Here is a 23146-nt window from a genome sequence, read left to right on the forward strand (position 1 = left end):
AATCCCTCTGCTAAATCACTGCTCTGTTTTGCCTCTGGATCCAAAGGCTGGGTTTTTACCCACATATTAGAAAACCTGCCTCTCTGTGAAAGGCTCACTGAACACAGCCGTGCTCTGAATCGTTCACACCCAAAGCCCTATGCCAGCGAGGAACCTCCAGGGCCCATATCTCCATTTACACACTCTGCCACGACAGTGCATTTGTCTGTCTGGCACCCTCGATAAGCAGGAGCTACTTGGGGGCCAAGACTTATTTAAATAGTCCTATTTACCCTTGAGTCCTAAGCTGAATGAGTACTTAACCATTTTTATGCTCCCTTTTCATACATGTAAAAAACTCACATTCTCCTTTGACATAATATGACATTTCTGGTAAATAACAGCGGCTGACTATGTGCCCAACACTGTTCTGAACATATTCTGCTCTCTGTTACAGCACATTAACTATCACGACTAAACAAATCAAAGCTGCTGTAATAACGTATGTGGTTTCTCAGGCTGCGCTGCTCCTGGCCTCCCTGCTTCCGGAGAACCGCAGGCCAAGCCACAGAGGTACTTAACAAATGTTCGCTGAGTTAAAATCAAAAAGCGCATTAAAGTGTGGAACAATCTAAAACAAGGATGCCAAGGAGGCAAAGGGCCAGGCACCCCTCCTGAGCTACCAGCACCCATGCTAACCTGTGAGCACGTGACTCTGCTGGGTGTTAAAGAGCCACGTGGCCAAAGCTGTAGAAAGGCTCACAGAAACAAAACTACCTGGAAAGGCATGAGGAGTTCTCCCCAGGACTCGACCCACACGTTCCCAGCTTCTCTCCCTTCCGCTCGGCGCAGGCAAGGAGCCCAGGGAGCCCTGCCCACAGCAGCTAATGTGTTGCACGGCGCCCAGGAGGAGCTGGGACCGTGGGCTGTTACGGCTCTTTGAAATTTTCTTTAAGTTACATTGCCCCTAGGATTAGATCAATTCCATTCTCCCACCACCTTCTAATGTAATTCTTCCTTAATGGAAATAACCACTCACTTGAAGTTGGGATTTAAAAGATTAGCAGTTAGATGTTTTGAACACGATGTGGCTACCGACTGACATTTCCAGTGCAGAATATGTTTCCCTGGACAACCACTAGTAACCAGACTGTTGCTTTCTGTTAGCAGAATTTACTTACCTTTTCAATTGTTAATGGAATAACTCAGATTACGCAGCAGCAAATATTTTAAGTGCTAAATCAGTTTAAAAAAAAAAAAGAAAGAGAAAAATCTTACTTTCTTAGAAGATAAAGGTTTAGAAGCCAAGGAGAATCCATCCAAAATTTTGCCAACGTAGCGAAGCTCTTTCTCTGATTCTACAAAATGATGTCATTTGATTAATTCCAGAGGCAGAGAAAATTAGAATAAGACAAAAGACCTCAGTTTTTTATCTCCGAGAATATAAACACTACATGTCATAGTTGCAATCAGTAAAAGGGAGGAAAGAATGGCATGTAAAGCCCTCACACCTCTGTTGACTCAGTGACTGGCAGCCCAGACCACACCGCCCTGGGCTGATTAGGCTGTCCAGGTAACAATGGCACCTCAACATCGTTATTTAGAAAAAGTACGTAAGGTCCTATGCTAAGGGGCACCAAAGAATATACTCTGTAGAGTAAAAGATCTCAAGAAAAACCATCAAGAGAACAAGTATGGATAAAAATAAAAATAACTTTGAAAGAGTCATTTCTAAAACTAGGTGAAGAACCATGGGGACATGACCTCCCAATTTCTTTAGCAACCATCCAAGTAAGACACAAAAGGCAATACAACCAGGTCAGCCTGTAATCTAACTGTGGGACCAGTTAAAAGGTGCTTTTGTCTTTTTCTCAACTGAAATTCTAACGAGAGATAAAGATCACTAATTCAGGATATGACTAACACCCTCTAACTTGCAGCCAGGGATGATCTATTGGTCGTGGAGACAACCCCTTTGATTCTCAAGGATTTTCTGCACATAGAGGTTATGTCGAAAATCCATATGCATGAACTGCATTTTCTGTTGCCAAAAGCCCATGCTACATCACCACCAGCACTTACACAAGCTGGGTGTTGAACCCTGAAGCAGGTACGGCTGCCCGCGGGGCAGGTGGCACTGAGGTTTTCAGCCGCTTAAGATGCAGCACTGCCCTGGAACTACCCTCCCCACAATCTCATTCTTTGCACTTCAACTGACGTAGAACTTTTGGACCAGCTTCTGGAAGTCCCTAAAATTCTGTAGGGTAATATAGGATTAAATTACATTCTTCGAATTTTGTATTCTTTTAAAACCCAGCAATTTGGGACTTCCCTGGTGGCACAGTGGTTAAGAATCCGCCTGCCAATGCAGGGGACACGGGTTCGTTCCCTGGTCTGGGAGGATCCCACATGCCGCGGAGCAACTAAACCCGTGTGCCACAACTACTGAAGCCCTCACGCCTAGAGCCTGTGCTCCGCAACAAGAGAAGCCACCGCAATGGGAAGCCCGCGCACTGCAATGAAGAGTAGCCCCTGCTCGCCACAACTAGAGAAAGCCTGCACGCAGCAACGAAGACCCAGCGCAGCCAAAAATAAATTAATTAATTAAAAAATAAACAAACAGCAATTTCACCTTTATGAAGAAATAAACAAATGTCTACAAAGAGAGAGCCATGAGAATACTATAGCCCTACTTATCATGGAAAAAAAACAAGAACAATTTAAAAATCAGCCATGGAGACTGGCTACGTATAGATTCACTCAGTGAAAAACCGTAAGGTCAAAACTATAGATGTTGTGACCCTAAGGGTAGGAGCGGGGACTGTGGCAGAGAGGGCGTGAGCAGAGGGTGGGGACCTCAGAGGGAGGCACCAACCCAGGCTTGATGGGGGAAGGGCTGGGATTAATCAGCCAGGGCAAAGGTGTTATACAAAGGAAAAGCCAAAGATTTGACTGAGAAGGCAGATTTAAATACGTATATTTATTATAGCTTAATAATTATTATAAATTAATACATTATATTAATATTAGTAATATAGTATGTGTGTTAGTATGTTGATATAGTTAGTATAAGTAACAACTAACACGTTAATATAAGCTATAATATTAATATAACATTAATTTAATATGATATTATATATCTTCTTTTAAGTTAGGAAAACAATACATAGTCTTAGTAGAAAAATCTGAAAATATAGGTGAGCAAAAGGAAGAAAATAAAAGTAGCCTAGTTCCCACCCAGAGGTAACATCTACTAACGTCTGGGTGCACACCCGCCCAGCACCTCGTGTAAAACCCTGGGTTCTTTTCGTGGCGATGACAACAGAGGCCGCTCACACTTGCAGAGTGCTTGCTGTGTGCCAGGCACGTTCTAAGCCCTTTACGCACATTAAATTTCCGTGGGATAGGTAAGCCATTGCTGTGTCCATTGCCCAGGCAAGGACGCTGAGGCATAGAGAGGCTGAACAGCCTGCCTAAGGTCACAGCTGATAAATGGGGAGAGCCAGGACGGGAGCCCAGGGAATCTCTCTTCAGAGTCTGTGCTCACAGCCATTAAGCAAACTAAAGACTGTTTCTCACCTGCTTTTTTCTCTTCTAGAAATGTAAAATTGGCATCATTTTGGGGAGTGATGCTTAGATTATTTAGATGTATTTTATAAGAGTTAGATCAAACTTGATCTGACTATAGCTAAAAACATCTAAATAGATTATTTTATCTGAACTCTCACCTCCTCACTTTAAGTGGTTGTTACAGGAGGTGCCATTTATTCAGTCTTTGAGGCAGGTACTATGCCAAACCTGTGATGCCATTTAATCCTCACAATGACCCCCAGAGTGGATTTTTATCCTCACTTTACAAATGACGCCCAGAGAGGCTACAAGCCTTGCCCATGGTCATGCAGCTGGGCAGTAGAGAGCTGGGATTCGAACCTGGGTCTGATTGAGAGCTAAGACTCAAATCCAGGTCTGACTGAATCAAAATCACATGCCATTAATACCTACTGACTCCTTCCTATACTTTTTCTGGAAAGAAAAACTGAAATTCTACTTAGAACCATAGAATCCGAATCACTATACGACTCTGACTTGAAATTCCAGGTGTGTCAAGAGATGTTCATCTCCTAGCTCAACAAGAGCCCCTTAGGAACCAGATAAGTTTAAGTGATGAGATGAGCTGGGCACCAATCTCCATGTTGCTGCAGGTTCTCTGTGTACCTACCACCTGGTTCCCACGCCTGGCCTCCTGACCTGCTGCCTCAGTTGACCTGCTTTGGCTACCTGCCCAGTTCCTTGAGCTGGGACTGCGTCCCTCTGACCCACTGTCAGCTCTGACCTGCAGCACGTGTCCACACGCTTCCTCCTTCCCTGATTCCAGGCCCCTCCCTCCTCCCCACTTGACTCTGTCTTGACAGTTGGCTTTGGCCTTGAACTGGTCTAAATTCCACTTCTGTCTTACTTCCCACAGTGGGCCTCTCTGATCCCCACTTGTTCCTCACTCTGCATCTTCGACCAACAACTCCCTGCTCCACGGAGGCCAATGTCCCAACACTTGGTCTACCATCAGTTGCGGGTCCATGGAATTACCTTTCTGATTTTTATATTGCCTGGGTGCTGTCCAGCCATAGAGTCCGTCTCCAGGCTCCTCATCCTTCAAAATGGTATCATACTTGGATAGAGTTTCCGTGGCGTAGATATCATCGTCTTCCTCTTCCAGGGCACCTACACCAAAAGCCTTCAAAAGCAAGATCTCACACTGAGCCACTATAGGTGTTAGCATATGCCTGCCTGCACTGAAGGATAAGGCTACTATAAGGATGGGACTGATCAGACCACATTAGTACTTCAGGATCACCAAGAGAGAAGCGAATGGGAGCCCCAGATTAACACACGTATCCAAGTCTTTTGGAAAACAATGACCAGAAGTGAATGTCATGCCTCCAGCGCTGCAGCTGTCCTCCAGACTCAGCAGCAGCCACGGGTCTGGGTCTTAGTGCAGGAAGAGGAGTGGAGAAGACACCCAAGCAGCAGTGCAGGGGGAGAAATGGGGCCTCCGAAAGGAGAAAGGCAGAACGTTCATCTACTGAACAACATGGTCTGGTGCCAGCGCTGGTGACCAGGGTCTGAAGACCACCGCTACTCTAACGGCTGCTAGAAGAACTCCTAATCTTTGTGGGAAATGGCGAAGAACAAATATCACTTTTTGTTAAAAGGATTGGAAAAAAAAACATGTGAAGGAAAGAAAAGGTACAAATGAAATGACAAAGTAACCATTCTCTGAACTTATTTTAGGAAAGAGACTCTGAATCAATTTGAGAAGACAGGCAATCAGGAAAAGCTCTCCATCTCCTCAAAGGTAAAAATAAGTCTTTTTACCAAGGTCCTTTGGTAAAAGTAAAACTTACACCCAGGTTCCTGACTTAGGGCTTGCAGCACTAGGAAAGAGTCGGAGAGGAAGTACAACTTGGACCTGAACTTGGAGAGGCAGATTGTAATTCAAATATTAACTAAATCAAAGAGGTGAGTGCGGTTTTCTGCTCAGCCCCGCAGGGGTGTGGGAAAGCAGTCCTCACTCCTCACACACAAACTCCACCAGGCACGTTAGGTCACAGGGTCTCAGGAACACATATTCAAATTAGGACGGTGTGCTTTACATGTCTTCGGACAAGCTCCTAAGGACAACACAACCACTTTAAGGTCTTCATTTAGTCAATGAATAATGAGTGCTTACTATGGGGCTAATATAATACAGCAAGAATTCTCATTTGTCAACGGTTCCCTGTTTATAAAACAGAAACATTTTTACCTGGCCTGAAATTCCCAATTTTCTTCCTTTATTCACTCCAACATCTCCAAGAAGATTGTTGGTGCCCTCGGGTCCACCACTAAAAAGATTAACATGTTCTCCTGAAGTTCCAAACAGTGCTTGGTGGGGATCCAGGCCCTTGTAAGCCAGTCCATGTACATTATCTTTAGGTGTGAAATCCACAGGTGTGACATCTTTGGGCGCAAAGGTCACATTTTCTGGCAAGTAGTCATCATCTTCATCCTATTTTCAGTGTTTCAAAATGGAATGAAGGTGAGTCACTGCCTGGTTTAAAGCCTGTAAAATACTATTTTCAAATGCAGTGATTAATTCCAAACAGAACAATTATCATACTTTCGTTTCCACTATTACAAATGACTAAATCAAGCCCCTGAACAAACGATACTAACACAAACAACTCCATTTTTTTTAACCTTTTTTTAATTGAAGTATAGTTGATTTACAATGTTGTGTTAATTTCAGGTGCCCAGCAAAGTGATTCAGTTTTATATATATATATATTCTTTTTCAGATTCTGTTCCATTATAGGTTATTTCAAGATATTGACTGTAGTTCCCTGTGTTATACAGTAGGTCCTTGTTGTTTACCTATTTTATATATGGTACTATGTATATGTTAATCTCAAAGTCCCAATTTATCTCTCCCCCTTGGCCCCCACCGCTATTCCCTTTGCTAACCATAAGTTTGTTTTCTAGTTGTGAGCCTATTTCTGACAAACAATTCCATATTAAGAATCTGAACAGACTTGGGACATCTACGGGGCTGGCATGTTGCTAAATACAGTATCTGACATAATGAGGACATTTTTAGGGTATGGGTATTTCCCTATAATGCGATCTGACTGATTTCTAAAATTTTCCGAACCTAAATTTCACGCTCATAAAGTAACAGGTGCTACTGGGCCAAATTGAAGGTCAATCATCCCATACAATACCTCAGATCCTTCAGAGCCTCCAGGGGGTAATGCACAGCCATAGATTTTTACTCCAGGATCTATAAAAGAGATTTCAAATGCATTAGTCAGAGGTGACTAAAATTACAGAAACCTGATTCACTGACACTCTTCAGGGGTAGATGGCTGAGCCTGTAAAAGACGCTACAGCTTTAGAGTCGGACACTGAACACTCAGGGATTGTTTTCCACCAGCCCGTGCCCCACCTGCCCTCTGGCAATGATGCACGTGGTGAGTAACCACTACTGCCCAGAACCACAGAGAACCCGAAAGAAAGTACTGCTGCCTCCAAGAGTTCACAGTCTGGCTGGGGAGACCAAGGGACGGGAATAATAGAAAATAATCATGTTAAGCTATAACACAGTTTTGGCAAAAGTAGGAAACAAGAACTTTCATATGCTGCTGGTGGGAAGGTAAACTAGTCCAATCCTTCCAGAAAGGTATTGTGCATTACACACAAAAAACCTTAAAATACGTGCACACCGCTTGACCCAGCAATCTTACTTCTAGAAACATGCAGTCATCAAAAAGTCTGCTGTAGAGTTAATGACAATCAGTACACATACCAGGTTTCTGTCGGCGTGGTCTTCTCTTTACTCGAGGACCAATTCCTTGTCCTTCCTTCCAACCCATTTTTCTTAGCAATTCAAAACCAACAGATAACCTAGGATATCAAGGCATTGAAAATGAACTTCTTTTTAAAACACTAACAAACAGTAGGAAATAAGCAGCTCATATACCTGTCATGCCTCAGCCCTTTCCCCCATCCCTATTAGAACTGCATGGCCCTGCTGTTCCCACCACAGCTGACTGGACCTGGGGAAGCTGATCAGATGCCCCCTCTCCCAGGCCTTTGGGATGGGCACATAGATGCCAAGCATGTGGCCTGGGAAACCATGATGGTCTGAGGCTGCCACAACAGGCCACATACCCAGGAGCAGAACAAGGAAGTATGCAGAAAGAGGGTAGAATGAGGAGAGAGCCCTTAAGGTTTGTGAGGCAGGGGCTGAGAGGGAAGTCACCCCAGTTCCTAATAGCTCTCCAGCTGCCATGAGCCCCACTAACACAGCCAGTGCCTGGAGCTCTAGAGCACTCCATGTGATAACAGCGCAAGGTCCTTTTGGCAAAACCCCCTTTTGTACTCAAGCTAGGCTGAGAGGGCTTCTCCTACTTGCAACCCAACTATCCCTAAGTAAGATCATCACACATATGCAAGGCAGTGATGCCAAGATCAGAAAAGTCAGAATTAAATTCTTCTTACTTCGCTGGTGTTATGAGGTCATCAAGCAAAGTGGCGCCAGGAATAGGGGCAGTAGCCGCTGCTAACTGCCTGGCCTTTTCTCGTATTCGATCTTTGGTTTTAGAAGCAAAATCATCTGTGGTAACAATCGCTTTAGGTGCTATCCCAAATTCACTAAGATCCTTAAAAAAAGAAAAAAATTCAAACAGAATGACTTACATTATTTGGAAAGTGATTAAACATGATACATTACACAGCTTTATTACTTTAAAAAAAAAAAAAGTTAAAACTACAAAATTGAGTTAGGGATCAGCAGAGCAGCTGATTTTACGCCCTGACTTTGGATAAGCTAAGGTCAGTGCCCGAGGACAGGGGCATGACAGTGGCCACTCAGTGAAGCCACAACAGGCACTGCCAAGCTAGGAAGACAGGAAGGAAGTGTTCTGTTCTTTGTTCTTCTTGGACAATACCTCAAAGGTCAGTGTGAAGGGGGAAAAGGTCTTAGAGGCACAGTCAGCAAGCATTCAGGGGCACCTCTGTGCCAGGCTTAGAGCTAAGTACCATCCGCTGTCTGTCCAGCAGCCACAGCCCCTTCAGCTCTCCCCACGGAGCCCTGATGCTGTCCAGGCACCGGCCTGGCTCTGCGCCACCATGCCCTTCAGGAGTGATGTCCCTGGGGGGGATGTGTTGGGGCAGGGGAGGGTTAGGGAGTGGGGCTCACATCTTGCCTAAGCCAGTCATCCTGATCCCATCTTCCTCACCAGGGACTGCTTTAAGAACGGGCTTGTAGAACAATTCACTGGAGCCGATGTGAGGGAAAATCCACCAAATGGTTTCTTTGCTCTCAAGGAAAGATTCCAAGAAGAAAGTCCTCCTTCCCACTGGATAATGTCATCCTGGATGTGCCACCTGGAACTACTGTGGCCACCTTGCAGCAGTGAGGTGAGATCGTGGAAGGACAAGCTGACGTGTAGAAGATACCTGAGAGCCTGGGGCCTTGCTGACACCTGGACTTCTTGTTCCATGAGATATGTTTCCTCATAGATTCTGCTAGTCAAACAGGAAGGGGACCACCCCTTGCCACTTACCTGCAGCCTAAAACATGCTCAGGTAGGTATTTCACTTAATCTTTATCACAAGTGAACCCATGACTAGGTTTTAAGGTAAGAGAGGCTTAATTTTACCAGAAAATGTAGCCCAGGCTGCAGGCCGGTAGGACCACTTTAGAAACCCCCCACTGTTTACCCCTAAGAAGCGGGCGGTCATGGTCACTTTAATGAGGTGCCCAGATGCCTGCACAGGGCTTCCTTCACTCCTTTCTCTAGTCTAGTCACTCACTCCTTAAACTGCAGTGTGCGTAAGAGTCACTGTGACTTAGAGAACGAACTTATGATTACCAAGGGGGAAGGGGAGGGGGAGGGATAGATTGGGAGTTTGGGATTGACGTGTACACACTGCTATATTTATTTATTTATTTATTTATTTTTTTATTTTTTTTTTAAACATCTTTATTGAAGTATAATTGCCTTACAATGGTGTGTTAGCTTCCGCTTTATAACAAAGTGAATCAGTTATACATATACAATATGTTCCCATTTCTCTTCCCTCTTGCATCTCCCTCCCTCCCACCCTCCCCATCCCACCCCTCTAGGTGGTCACAAAGCACCGAGCTGATCTCCCTGTGCTATGCGGCTGCTTCCCACTAGCTATCTATTTTACATTTGGTAGTGTATATATGTCCATGACACTCTCTTACCCTGTCACATCTCACCCCACCCCCTCCCCATATCCTCAAGTCCATTCTCTAGTAGGTCTGTGTCTTTATTCCCGTCTTGCCACTAGGTTCTTCATGGCCTTTTTTTTTTTTTTCCCTTAGATTCCGTATATATGTGTTAGCATACTGCACACTGCTATATTTAAAAGAGATAACCAACAAGGACCTACTGTATAGCACAGGGAATGCTACCTAATATTCTGTAGTAACCTAAATGGGAAAAGAACTTGAAAAAGAATAGATACACATATATGTATAACTGAATCACTTTGTTGTACACCTGAAACTAACACAACACTGTTAATCAACTATACTCCAATATAAAATAAAAAAATTTTTTTAATTATGTGGAAAATTAAAAAAAAAAAAAAGAGTCACCATGGAAGGCTGTGGACTCAGCTTGACAGACACTGCACTTTTGGGGCAGTTGGGGCTTTTTCAAGTAAATTTGCCTGTATATGACCTTCCCCTTACACTCTTTTTTTTTTTTTTTAATTTAATTTATTTATTTATTTATTTTTGGCTGTGTTGGGTCTTCGTTGCTGCATGCAGGCTTTCTCTACTTGCGGCGAGCGGGGGCTACTCTTCGTTGCAGTGTGCGGGCTTCTCATTGTGGTGGCTTCTCTTGTTGCGGAGCACGGGCTCTAGGCGCACGGGCTTCAGTAGTTGTGGCACGCAGGCTCAGTAGTTGTGGCTCGCGGGCTCTAGAGCGCAGGCTCAGTAGTGGTGGCACACGGGCTTAGTTGCTCCGCAGCATGTGGGATCTTCCCGGACCAGGGCTCGAACCTGTGTCCCCTGTGTTGGCAGGTGGATTCTTAACCACTGTGCCACCAGGCAAGTCCCCCCTTACACTCTTGACTTCAGAAACTGGCACCAGCCAGTTAAGGCACTATGCCAACAAACAAGAATCCATTGATGTACAGGGCACTATGGAGTCCAAATACCAAAAAGATAAAGTCTTACAAACAAAGAGGAAATCGTACACTGAACTTTCTGGGGAGAGGGAAGGTGCTACAGCAACCAACCACCCACATCTCACCGGCTAACTGGCAGTTAAAGTTCTGCACACCCACCTCTTCATCCATAAAATCTTCGGGACCAAAAACAGATTTGTCTGCTCTGTTCTGTCGTGAAGACACGAAGGAAGAGGGTGTCCATCCTTGAAAGAAAAGCGTTTAGAACATTACAATCCCAGATGGTATTTTGGTTTATAACCAAATAATTAAGTAACACGTGTGGACCTGAAACCTCCAATAACTGCAAACTCTTAGCTACTTCTCACCTCACTGCTCACATAGACACAATTAGGCCACATAAACTTCTTATTAACCCCCATACGCCCTGTTGTCAGAACTTGGTGGATACAGTAAGGTTTCCCCATAAGAATTTGCAACCAAGAGGAATAAAACGATACATTGAAAGTTAAACTGTGAAAGGAACACAAGTAGATCTCAGCAAAAAAGATGCAAGGTCACCTTATAAGGCAGGACCACTCTGAGACCACCAGGACAGCAATATACACCAACATACTAACACATCAAAGAAACAGTATGTCAGGGTACATTAGTCAGCCATGAAAGGATTCAACCTGGTTAATCTAAGGGCAGGCGATGACCATACCAGGCCCCCAATTCCATCAAATACCTGAGTCCTATAACTAACACCCCTGTTCCCCACCCATGGTAACCAAGCATGTGCTGTGCCTACAGAGAGAAAATGCCCCAGAGGTCAAATGTATCTGTAACCCTCTAAGATACACTTTTTTAGTTTTCTCTAAGAGTGGCACACCTCCTTCTGACTTCCTACCAGAGTCTTAGGGAGCTGAGGAGTATGGGGCAGACCTATTCTTGGTAGGTGGGTAGAGCAGCCTTGTAGGCCAACTTGGGAGAAACCCCAGGACAGTGAAGACCAGCTCTTCCAGGCGATACCCTGGCCCAGCACCTTCCTCCACTTTGGATGTCTATAGTCTTTGCCCTGTATCTGCACAGGACCTGAATCTGTCACTCTTAATGGTAAAGAGATATTCCAGTGTGTTAACATATCACAGTCTACTTGTGATGACTAATCATTTGAGCTGGTCTTACTTTTCAATTATAATATACAGCACAGCCATAATTATAACAATCAGCAATGTATTCATGTACTTCTTTCTTCACAAATTCTACTGCCATTTTTAACATTTTAATAAGTGTGCTACTTTAATAGTGCCTTAGTTACCTTACTTTGCTTTCCTTAATAATAAGGCTGAATATTCCACGTAGCATTTCTATCTCCTCTGGGGTAAACTGTTCAAATACTTTGATCATTTGTTCATTGAACTGATCTTTATACATTCTGGATACTGAACTTTAACCATCTTATTTACCCTAATTATTTTTCTTACATGCCTTCCCCCACCCCTTTCTTGTATTGTGTTTCATCTTTATTTTACTATCGTTGTTTTTTCTTAGATTTATTATTTTTATTTTTTTATTTATTTTATTTATTTTTGGCTGCATTGGGTGTTAGTTTCCGCATGTGGGATCTTTCGTTGTGGTGCGTGGGCTTCTCTCTAGTTGTGGCGCATGGACTCCAGGGCGCGTGGGCTCTGTAGTTGTGGTATGCGGGCTTAGTTGCTCCGCGGCATGTGGGATCTTAGTTTCCTGACCAGGGATCGAACCCACGTCCCCCTGCATTGTAAGGCGGATTCTTTACCACTGGACCACCAGGGAAGTCCCTACTATCACTGTTATGTATGAGTTACTTTTAAAAATATATACAAACGATCTGGCTCATCTTGTTCTTAATAACTGCTATGTGAGTTAATCAGTCATATTCATTCGTATTTGATATACATAAGACATTTTCTTCCAGTTTCTGTGTCAAAATGTTTTTTAAAAACATACATTCCTTTTTTTTTTTTTTTTTTTTGCTGTGCTGCACAGCATGCGGGATCTTAGTTCCCCAACCAGGGACTGAACCCATGCCCACTGCAGTGGAAGCCTGCCAGGGAATTCCCAACATATATTACTTTAAACAATACAGAATTTATTGTATTGCATAATGCGGAAAATGTGACTGACTTTTCTCCAGGTGGAGAACATGTACTGACAAGTGACGCTGTGGAACCCAGTGTTGGGACCCGCAGGGTCCTCAGCCACAAAACAGCTGGGACACCTGCCCTCCTTAGGCACTGAGTCATGTGAGACGATGATTACCTGAGTGAATCTGTGTGAGAGCACTGAGTGTGGGGCAAGATACAGTATAAAACAGAAGCCCTTATTATCATTTAATCATTTGGTTATGACGTATCTATTTTTTTTCTTTAAAGTCAAAGAAAACTCTCTCACCTTCAGGTTGTAATCAATGAACAACATACAAGTTGTCTCTGGAAACATTGCAAACATTCAAAGAACACAAAAGACTACAGTGTATGTACTAAAATGTTTTAAAAAGTTTTTTTAAAAGGGAGAGGTGAGGGAGGGGAGCAAAACTCCTGCGGTATTTCAATCATTTGCTTTAGCGATATAGTAGCTACAAGTAGGGAAATCCTACCTTCTTTTGAGCCAACGGTGTTGAAGTAACCAGCAGAGAAACCTCCACTGAAGGCTCCATGAAATCGCTTATACCTTCCTTTTTCGTCTCTGACAGTCTGATCCTGAAGAGGAATTGGTTTCTTTGGTCTCTCACCTGAAAAAGTAATATTTTGAATGGGACAGAAGGTGATGGTGGGTTAGAGAGGATTTAAGGAAAAGATCATTTCTTTAACAGAATGCATTGTTCACTTCTTGTAACTTCAAATATAACAAGTTTAATTAAGTTGCTATTCCTAGACCTTAGTACCTGATGTAGTTTAGAAAGCAATATCTCTTATTTATATTAGAAATATGTTTTAGCAAAAATGGCCTGCTTTTCCCACTAAATTCCATTATGAAAACTGAGTTACAGGGCGAAGGGTTCAGAGATGGAGGTGAAATCTGCTGGCAGTAAAGTAGGCAAGCTGCTGGGGTGGCACATGGTGTGCAGAGGTTTTCTCTTCTGGAAATTCACAGCATCCCCGACTCCAGAATTTTTCCATTGGCATTGCCCGTTTTCCCCAAATCTTGAGTTTCCTTATTTCTGGGACTCTCCTGATGTCGTAATTACTGTTCTTTAAGCTTATTCCTTTACTTACTTGGCTGAAAAGGGCTGGGGTGCTAAATAACACCAGCGAAAAGGAACTTAGAACATTTTAGGCTCACCTAAAAATTTCCTTAGGTTTCAAGTTTCATGACACAAATTACTGCCTAATTTTATCAGTTCTAATTAAAACTTCTGAATCTATTTAAAACAAAAAGTAACCATCAAGTTATTTTCAAACATTCACTACTGAAAGCAAGTTAGGCAGTAGTTAAGTGCTTGGGGTTGAGAGTCATGGCACTCTGGATTTTAAAGCTAAGCCCACCTTTACTAGCACTTTGGTCACCTATACTAGGGACTTTGGTCATTTTAGCCTCTCTGTGCCTTGATTTCCTCATCTGTAAAATGGGACGACATTAATAGTAATATCTGTTTCATAGAGTTGTTATGCAAATTGGATCAGATAATGCCTGTAAAGTGCTTAGCAAAAAGAGGGACCCACAATAAACACATTTAAAGTACTAGTTGCTCTTTTTTTTAATTTATTTTATTTACGTATTTTTTATTATTTTTTTGGCTGCGTCAGGTCTTTGTTGCAGCACACGGGGATCTTCGTTGCGGCATGTAGGGTCTTTTGTTGAGGTGCATGGGCTTCTCTCTAGTTGTGGCGTGCGGGCTTTCTCTTCTCTAGTTGTGGCACAGGGCTCCAGGGTGCGTGGGCTCTGCAGTTTGTGGCACACGGGCTCTCTAGTTGAGGCGCACGAGCTCAGTAGTTGTGGCGCTCGGGCTTAGTTGTCCCGCGGCATGTGGGATCTTAGTTCCCTGACCAGGGATCGAACCTGCGTTCCCTGCATTGTAAGGCGGATTCTTTACCACTGGGCCACCAGGGAAGTACCCTAGCTCCTATTGCTGTTATAGTAATAGTAGTACATATAGTAGGTAAGATGTATCCTAAAGCCCATGTATACCTGTTACTTCAATAATTAAGCCAGTTACTATTTCTGGATAGTGGAACAAAAAGTAAAGAAATGTCTAGCCTCATAGTCCTAAATTCTTACTTGTAGCTTACGGAGGCTTTAGGTCATTTCTAGAATATAACTCACAGCAGGGTAATCAAGAGGGTTCTGAAGACAGGAGATCTGGGTTCAAATCCCCCTACCCTCCTACTTGCTAGCTTTGTGATTATAGGCAAGTTTTTTGATCTCTCTAAGCCCCAGTCTCCACAACTATAAAATTAGGATAATAACCGAAGTCACCTTGTGGGATGGTGCCGAGGATTAAAAACCACGCGCAGAGAACTGAGCACAGCCCCTGGCCATGGCAAAGCTTGGTTAATATCACTACAATTTCATTTCGTTCTAAAGAACTGAATTACAACTCAGGTCCCACAGTCCAAGATTTTCACCATTTCTTAGAAAATACAGTACACATGCTCCTTTACTGCACGTGCACCTGGCACGATTCCTGGCTAAGGTGGAGCTTCTCAGCCTCAGCACTATTGACAGCTTGTACTGGATGATTCTTAGTTGTGGGGGACTGCCTTGTACAGTGGTTAGCAGCATCCCTAGCCTGTCACACCAGATGCCAGTAACGCCCCCATCCCGAAAAAGCATGACAACCAAAAATGTCTCCAGACATTGCCGAATGTCCCTTGGGGGGGCAAATTCATCCCTGGTTGAGAACCACTGGGTTAAGGGGAGAGAGGACAGGTCCTGCCAATGCGAGGTTCTGTTCTTGCTCTGTTCTCCAGGTACTCCTGAGCTGAAAGGGGAGAAAAGATCTGCAGACAACTAGATAGAACTGGACAGCAGATGATGAGGGCCAAGCGGTGTGGCTGACCAGGTCCCACAGGGCTCCTGAGGAGGAGGAGCCGCCTCTAACCACAGCACAGGAAAACTCCGGGGAGGAAGTGACATTTTAGCCAGGCCCCATTATAATTACTGTTACTAATAGTATTATCTCATTTATCATACCCTGATAAGGATGCTCTGATTAAGTAAGTGCCCTAAGGTCCACGGCTAATAAGCACAAAGTTGAAATCAGATCTCAACTCTGCCTCCAAGTCAGGGACACAACCCATTCTGTCCTTTACTTGTTCCCCACCAGAAGTTTACTGAGGGCCTTTCCGTGGAAGCAGCCCTGTTCTAGATGCTGGGTGTGGAAAACTGAATACAACTCTGTCCCTGTTCCCAGGGCACTCCGAGCCCAGCAGAGGAGACCTGCATGTATAGGAACTGTTCTGACAATGTTCAAGGTCCACAACATCAGAGTCACCCAGAGGCGCGAGCAGCATTTGATAGCTGCACATAGGGACACAATTCCCCACAGAGGCATTAATTCCATCAGTAAACAGTAAACAGGGGGTCGAAAAGGAGAAGGTCAGATGTTTGAGAAAGTAGTCTAGTCTGACTGGAGGACAGGGAAGGCACGGAAGATGGAACCAAAAGGGCAGATAGTGCAGCGGGCCTGGAACACAGTGCTGCAGGGTCTGGGGTATGTCCTGTGGGTGACTGGGAGCCACAGATAGTTTTAAGTGGGCGAGTCACAACATCAAGGAAGAAGAAAATGGTCCTAAATTAATCTGAGTGCAGGATGAGCAGGCAATGAGGAGAATTCTACAGCCAAGTGAATGTATCTAAGGGAAGACTAAATAAGCACTGAGGCACTTTCCTTCCAGGCCAGAGGGTGTATGTGTCTATGAGTCTGTGTGTAACAGATCAGCCACTCTCTTACCCAATAAAACTTTCTGTCAGGGCCAGCAACTTTAATTAAGTAATGGCGTCCCTCCTCTACCAATGTTTGTCTAACCTGTCACTAGAACTTCAAAGTAGGAGGTGTAAGTGATTATTGGTCTAGTATGTTACATTGTAACATGTAGTCAGAGTATGTTTTAACTTCAAAGTGCTTAGGAAACAATGGATCAATCCTCAAAAACACCTAGTACTGAGAAGTTAAAGGGTAATTTTAGGCCAGGGGGGGGAAAAAAAAGTCCATTCTACTTCAAGAGCCTGGCTAGACCATTAGGCTTCATCACAGATTTTATACACCATCAAAACAGGAAGAATTAGAAAAATACAGGTCAAATAGTTGATGACTTACAATATGTCACTTCACAAGGAAACAACTGTGAGACCAGAAATATAGAAATGACACAAACTCCTGCTTGGCAGGGCTGTAATAACCTCCACCCATGCATGTTTAACCCTGTCCTCTTCCTGCATACCTAAATTCTAACCAGTTTTCAAGGGGTCCCATCCTGCCTTCTCAGGTTTCCCTGTTAGCTTGTGTAGGTTATTTCCTCTCTACATCACATACTTTAGCACTTGTGAACCTCATACTTTTGTTCTCAACTAGATTTGAAACCCCTCAAATTAAGAATCTTTGTCAACCAATTCCTTCAGACCATGGGATGATGTGTTTGCTAATAAAGCTAATGTGAGCTTAGACTGTGGTAAAGAAATACGTCTAAAATGAAGGACATACTAATAATGGCCCCAGTCTACCCACACTCTGGTCCCATGCTTGAAGAAAGCTCCGACAAATTAGGGTTGAGGGGACTTTAAACTTAATTTATTAGAAAACTGAGTGTGGTACAGAGATGTCTTAGAGGAAATGCAAGGGGTGTCGTTAAACACATAAGAAGCTTTCAGGAGACTAGCATTTCTCTGTCTTTTGTAAGCAGACAGTAGGAACAGGGCCAGCATCTGGCATAAGCTTCTAATGATTAGAACTGTTTGTAGGGAATAAGAGGGTAATCAGGGGCAACGTCCCAGAAGGACAACCAACCTGACACGATGTGGTCAGGGTAGGAAAAAAGGAGAGTCTGCAAATAACTCCTAGCCCACCAAACTTCCTTTGTCTTTCCCACAGGGCTAGCACTGCCATCAGACCTTACTAGCCATCCAATACACGCTTTACGAAACAAATCAAGTCGTTAAGTGGATCAGACCAGAAACACAGGGGAGAATCTTGCTTCATCTTGCACTCACCCCCACATTCCACCAGCGAGTCGGGTCAGCTCTGCTTTCAAAGCACATCTCAACTCACCACTACTTAACCACCACCACCATCATCGCCTGGCCTCTTTTTGTTAATCTCCCTGCTTCATTCCTATATACCCCCAACCCGCCTACCCTCAAAATCGAGGACAGAATAATCTGAAAAATATACCCCTCCTTTGTGTAACCCCCTCCCCCATGACTCTTCTACACTTAGTATTAAAATCCAAACTCCCTGACCATACCAACTAAGACTCAACCCCCGCCTCCCCCTCTGACATCATCTTCTACCAGCCTCCCCCTGGTGCTGTCTGCTCCACCCACATCAGTCCTGCCTGTCCCTCAATTTGCCAAACTGGCTCCGACTTCAGAGCCTTTGCACTTGCTGTTCGCTTCGCCTGAAATGCTCTTCCCCCAAATCTTCGTACGGTTGCTTCCTTTCTCTGTTTCAAGGCTGAGCTCAAACGTCCTCTCCTAGGAAAAACATTGCCTGACCACCGCTCTTCCCCTACCCCCGCTCTCACACGAGCCTGTTTGTCATCTTTCTTCTTCCCATCCCTCCGGGCCTCCCATCCGTCCCTGCAAAACGTGAGCACCCCGCAAGCACAGTGCACGCCTCTCCGATCGCTGTTCCCAGAGCCCGTAGCAGGCGAGCCTTTCCCCCGGTGCCAGACAAGGTCTGGCACAGAGTTGTGCGTTTCTGCCCCGAATCCTGGACCCCCGGCCTGTTTTCCACAGGCCCCGGCGACGAATGTAGCCCGCACCTTCTTCCAGCAGCTCCAGGCCCGTCCCATAGCTGACCAAATCCTCGTCACTGTCTCCATCCAGCGCCGCCATCCTGCTCCCTTCCGGGCCTCGCCCCCTCGCTACGGAGGCCTCAATGGGCAAAATGCCTTCCGCGCTTTAATCTCCGCGAACCGCAGCGAAGCTCTAAGCGCAGGTGGCGGAAAGTGCTCACCCCGCCCGGCAAGCCTCTCTCGGATCTGCGCCGGGTGGTTCTCAAACCCGTCCTGTGGGAGGCGGACCCCGGCAGGAGTTGTCTCGGAGGCTTTGGCTGCCACGACATCCCATCCTAGCTCCACCATGTGCCGGTCAGGAGGAGGCGCCTGGGAGAAGGTGGAAGGCACTCCGCTGTCGAGCTGCAGGGGTGGTTCTCCGCGAAGTCTGCCCACCCCACACCCCTCCCCAACCCGGTCCGTGCTCTTCCCCCACTTCCCCTGCCGGCAGACCCTGCTCCCCTCAGTCCTACCCCTGCCATCTGCGGGAACTTGCCTGTACTCCCAGATAGACACACGCACTCTGTATATGTCACCCTTAGGTTGACGTAACTGGAGTCCCCTTCCACACCTCTGAAAGGATTCAGACAGGGGAACCCTGATGCCCACGGTGAAGGTAGCTTGGGACAACACTTGGTCAATGAGGAAAATAAAGGAAGAAGAGATTAAAAGAAAAGGAGAAGGAAAGGGGGGGGGGCGTGGTGGGGGCAGAGGAAAACAGGAATAAAGAGAAAAATAAAATAGGAAAGAAATTTGAAAAGAGAACGAAGAAAACGAGAAAGGAGAAAGAAAATGCAAGCGGACAAGCAAAAGGCTGCTGTGAGGTGGGGTGAGGGACGCTGAGGGCTCCCTTATTGAAGCTAAAGAAACAAACATCTGTCCAATAGGGTTCTGTTCTCCCACTGCAAACCTCCTTCTTACAGAAGAGAGAAACGAAGCCTGGGTCTGCAAAATGAGGGTCAGAAGTCTGTGTGAGTGAGAATCACTAACATGTTGCTAAAATGTCCCTCCTACCCGTCCCCCAGGCCTCCTGAATCAGAATCTCTGGGATTGAGAATGTTTCTTGAGCATTCCAAGCGCACTCTGGACTTAAGGCCTTTGCATTCACTGTTCCCGCTGCTTGGAATACTACAAGCATGATTCATTGCCTCACTTGCTTCAGGTCTCTGCTCAAAGGTTACTTACTCAGCGAAAACTTTTCTGACCCTATTCTAAAAAACAACCCCAATCACCCCCTACCCTACTATATATTTTCCACAACATTTGTCACCTTATATAATTTGGTTTACCTATTTATATGTCTATTGTCTTTCTCTCCCAATGGAATGGAATGTAAGCTCCCCTTGGAACGTAAGCTCCAAGAAGACAGATTTGAACCAGTTTTTCTTTCTTCCTTTGCTGTATCCTCAGAGCTTGGAACAGTGCTTGGAATGTAGTAAGCACTCAGTAAGTAATTTGAAGAATGAAGAACTAATTAAATAAGTCATGGTACATGACTTTAAAAAAGAAAATTATTTTAGGGACTTCCCTGGTGGTCCAGTGGTAAAGAATCCATCCGCCTTCCAATGCAGGGGACGCGGGTTCGATCCCTGGTCCGGAAACTAGGATCCCACATGCCCTGGGGCAGCTACTGAGCCCGCGGACCACAACTAGAGAGAGAGAAAACCCCATGCCACAACTAGAGAGAAGCCTGGGCACCGCAATGAAAGATCCCGCATGCCTCAGTGAAGATCCCACGGGCCGCGACTAAGACCCGATGCAGCCAAAAATAAATAAATAAATAAATAAATCTTAAAAAAGAAAAAAAAGACTCTGAGGTCCCAATGCAGGGGGCACAGATTCGATCCCTGATCGAGGAACTAAGATCCCTGCATTCCTCACAGCAAGGCCAAAAAAAATTATTTTAAAAACACAACCTCGGGCTTCCCTGGTGGCGCAGTGGTTGAGAATCTGCCTGCCAATGCAGGGGACACGGGTTCGAGCCCTGGTCTGGGAAGATCCCACATGCCGCAGAGCAGCTGGGCCCGTGAGCCACAATTACTGAGCCTGCGCATCTGGAGCCTGTGCTCCGCAACAAGAGAGGCCGCGATAGTGAGAGGCCCGCGCACCGCGATGAAGAGTGGCCCCCACTTGCCACAACTAGAGAAAGCCCTCGCACAGAAACAAAGACCCAACACAGCCATACATACATACATACATACATAAAAAGAATGTAAGCAGACAAGAATATCATTAAAAAAAAAAAAATTTTTTTTTAAAAAGTAAAATTAAAAAAAAAAAAAACACAACCTCAAAATTTTTGGCAAGTTTCTGGTCAAAAAGTGGAGTCTATGTCCCCTCCCTTGAATCTAAGCTCCATGACTGCTTGACCAAAAGAATACAGTGAAACTGACAATATAACATTTCCCACACCCAAGTTTGAAGAAACTGGTAGCAGGAATTCCCTGGTGTTCCAGTGGTTAGGACTCGGTGCTTTCACTGTAGGGGCTGGGATTCGATCCCTGGTCAGGTAACTAAGATCCCACAAGCCACCCAGCATGGCCAAAAAGAAAAAGAAGAGAAAAGAAAAAAAGAAACTGGTAGCTCCAACTTTCTGTTTCTTGGGATGCTGGACCTTGGAACCCAACCTCCATTCTGTGAGGAAGCCCAGGCCATGAAGAGACGCTATGTGTAGGTATTCCAGCCTATGACCCAGCTGAGGTTCCAGTTAACAATCAGTATCAATCACCAGACACATGAGCAAGGACGATTCAAAATGATTCCAGTTCCAGCAGCCATCTGACTACAGCTGCATGAGAGACCACAAGCAAGAACCTTTTAGCTGAGTACAGCCACCTCTGGAACCATGAGAGGTAATAATAAAATGATTGTTCTTGTTTGGAGCCATTAAGATTTGCAGTAATTTGTTAACAGCAATAGTAACTGGAACAACCTATATGATAGAATACTGTAAAGCATTTTAAAATGCTGGTGGGGTATATATCCAACATATGCTGTCAAATGAGCAAAACAGGGGGTGAGACGGAGTACACAGGATGCTGCCATTTATATTAAAAGAAAACATATTATATCCACAATGTAGGGACACAATACACCCACACATATGCTGTATCTCCAGTGAACTCCCCAAAGAATTTGGTAACAGTGGTTGCCACTGATCAAAGGAAATCACAGCAGGAGGGATACATGTATACAGCATTGTACCCCTTGAATTTTTGTTTTGAGCTACATCCATAGTATTTTTTCCAAAACATTTTTATGTCAGTGTCTTAGTTTTCATTTTAAAGGTTTTTGTATGTATTACCCCTTTTCCTGCCTTGAGAAATTTAATGTACTAAAGAGAAAGCATCTTTGTTTATTGAAGCCCTGCAGGGTCCCAGCATCACCCTTTGATCATCATGTGAATAAATGTAGATATTGAAAGTAAAGAAGGTTGGGGGCTAACCCATACAGCCAGACAAATCATGAAGGTCCGTGATTTTATTTCTGAGTTACCCCAAATAATTTTCTTACAGCTTATAGCTTCTAAAGAGGCAAGAAAAACCCAATAAATTTATTACTGAGAGTTTACTTAATTAGATTTCTGACAATCACTGCATTTAGTAAAACAGTAATGGGACTTCCCTGGTGGTCCAGTGGGTAAGACTCTGCACTCCCAATGAGGGTGGGGTGGGGCCCAGGTTTGAACCCTGGTCGAGGAACCAGATCCTGCGTGCATGCCACAACTATGAGTCTGCATGCCACAACTAAGAGTCCGCATGCAGCAACTAAGAGCCGCGTGCTGCCACGAAGATCCTGCTTGCTGCAACGAAGACCTGGCACAGCCAAAATAAATAAATAAATATTTAAAAAACAAAACAAATAAAAACAGTAATTACCAACCTTTCTGACTCCAGATCTTCAGAAGGAACGGCTGGATGCTTCATCTGCAACCCTGGTCACTTATTACCCAATACTCCTGATTCTTGGCAGTAGCAACCCCTAAACAATATGTTTTGTGTGTGTGTGTGTGTGTGTGTGTGTGTGTGTGTGTGTTTTACATCTTTATTGGAGTATAATTGCTTTACACTGGTGTGTTAGTTTCTGCTGTATAACAAAGTGAATCAGCTATACATATACATAAATGCCCATATCTCCTCCCTCTTGTGTCTCCCTCCCACCCTCCCTATCCCACACCTCTAGGTGGACACAAAGCACGGAGCTGATCTCCCTGTGCTATGCGGCTGCTTCCCACTAGCGATCTATTTTACATTTGGTAGTGTATATATGTCCATGCCACTCTCTCAACAATGTGTTTTTATGCAAAACTGTAGAAGCTTAAACACCACATACCCTTCCTTTCTTATTCATACAGGCAAGAAAGCACAAATCTCAGGAAACTGCCCAATAGGAAGATGGGCTGAATCATCTGGGTAGGGAGTAATTTGTTCCTAGGGTCCACATATCAATGCTGGCAATGGGATGGTCACTCATGACATACAAAGAAACCTGCGCTATATGTTTGG

The 23146-nt window shown here is 44.6% G+C and overlaps 1 protein-coding gene across 1 annotated transcript in view; it reads right to left on the reverse strand.

Moving 5' to 3' along the window:
- Nucleotides 1-18774, reverse strand: part of GPATCH1 (G-patch domain containing 1) — a 39262-nt gene extending 20488 nt beyond the window's left edge. Inside the window, exons 1-9 of the mRNA XM_059904675.1 lie at nt 18630-18774; nt 13304-13438; nt 10843-10928; nt 8017-8177; nt 7322-7419; nt 6738-6796; nt 5783-6025; nt 4564-4711; nt 1258-1337 (exon numbers count right to left, since the gene is read on the reverse strand). Coding sequence (XP_059760658.1) covers nt 1258-1337; nt 4564-4711; nt 5783-6025; nt 6738-6796; nt 7322-7419; nt 8017-8177; nt 10843-10928; nt 13304-13438; nt 18630-18702 — 1083 coding nt within the window. The 5' untranslated portion in view covers nt 18703-18774. The remainder of the gene's footprint in view (nt 1-1257; nt 1338-4563; nt 4712-5782; nt 6026-6737; nt 6797-7321; nt 7420-8016; nt 8178-10842; nt 10929-13303; nt 13439-18629) is intronic.
- Nucleotides 18775-23146: the final 4372 nt, after the last annotated feature.

The sequence above is a fragment of the Balaenoptera ricei genome, chromosome 19, assembly GCF_028023285.1.
Source record: "Balaenoptera ricei isolate mBalRic1 chromosome 19, mBalRic1.hap2, whole genome shotgun sequence".
NCBI classification, from domain to species: Eukaryota; Metazoa; Chordata; class Mammalia; order Artiodactyla; family Balaenopteridae; genus Balaenoptera; species Balaenoptera ricei.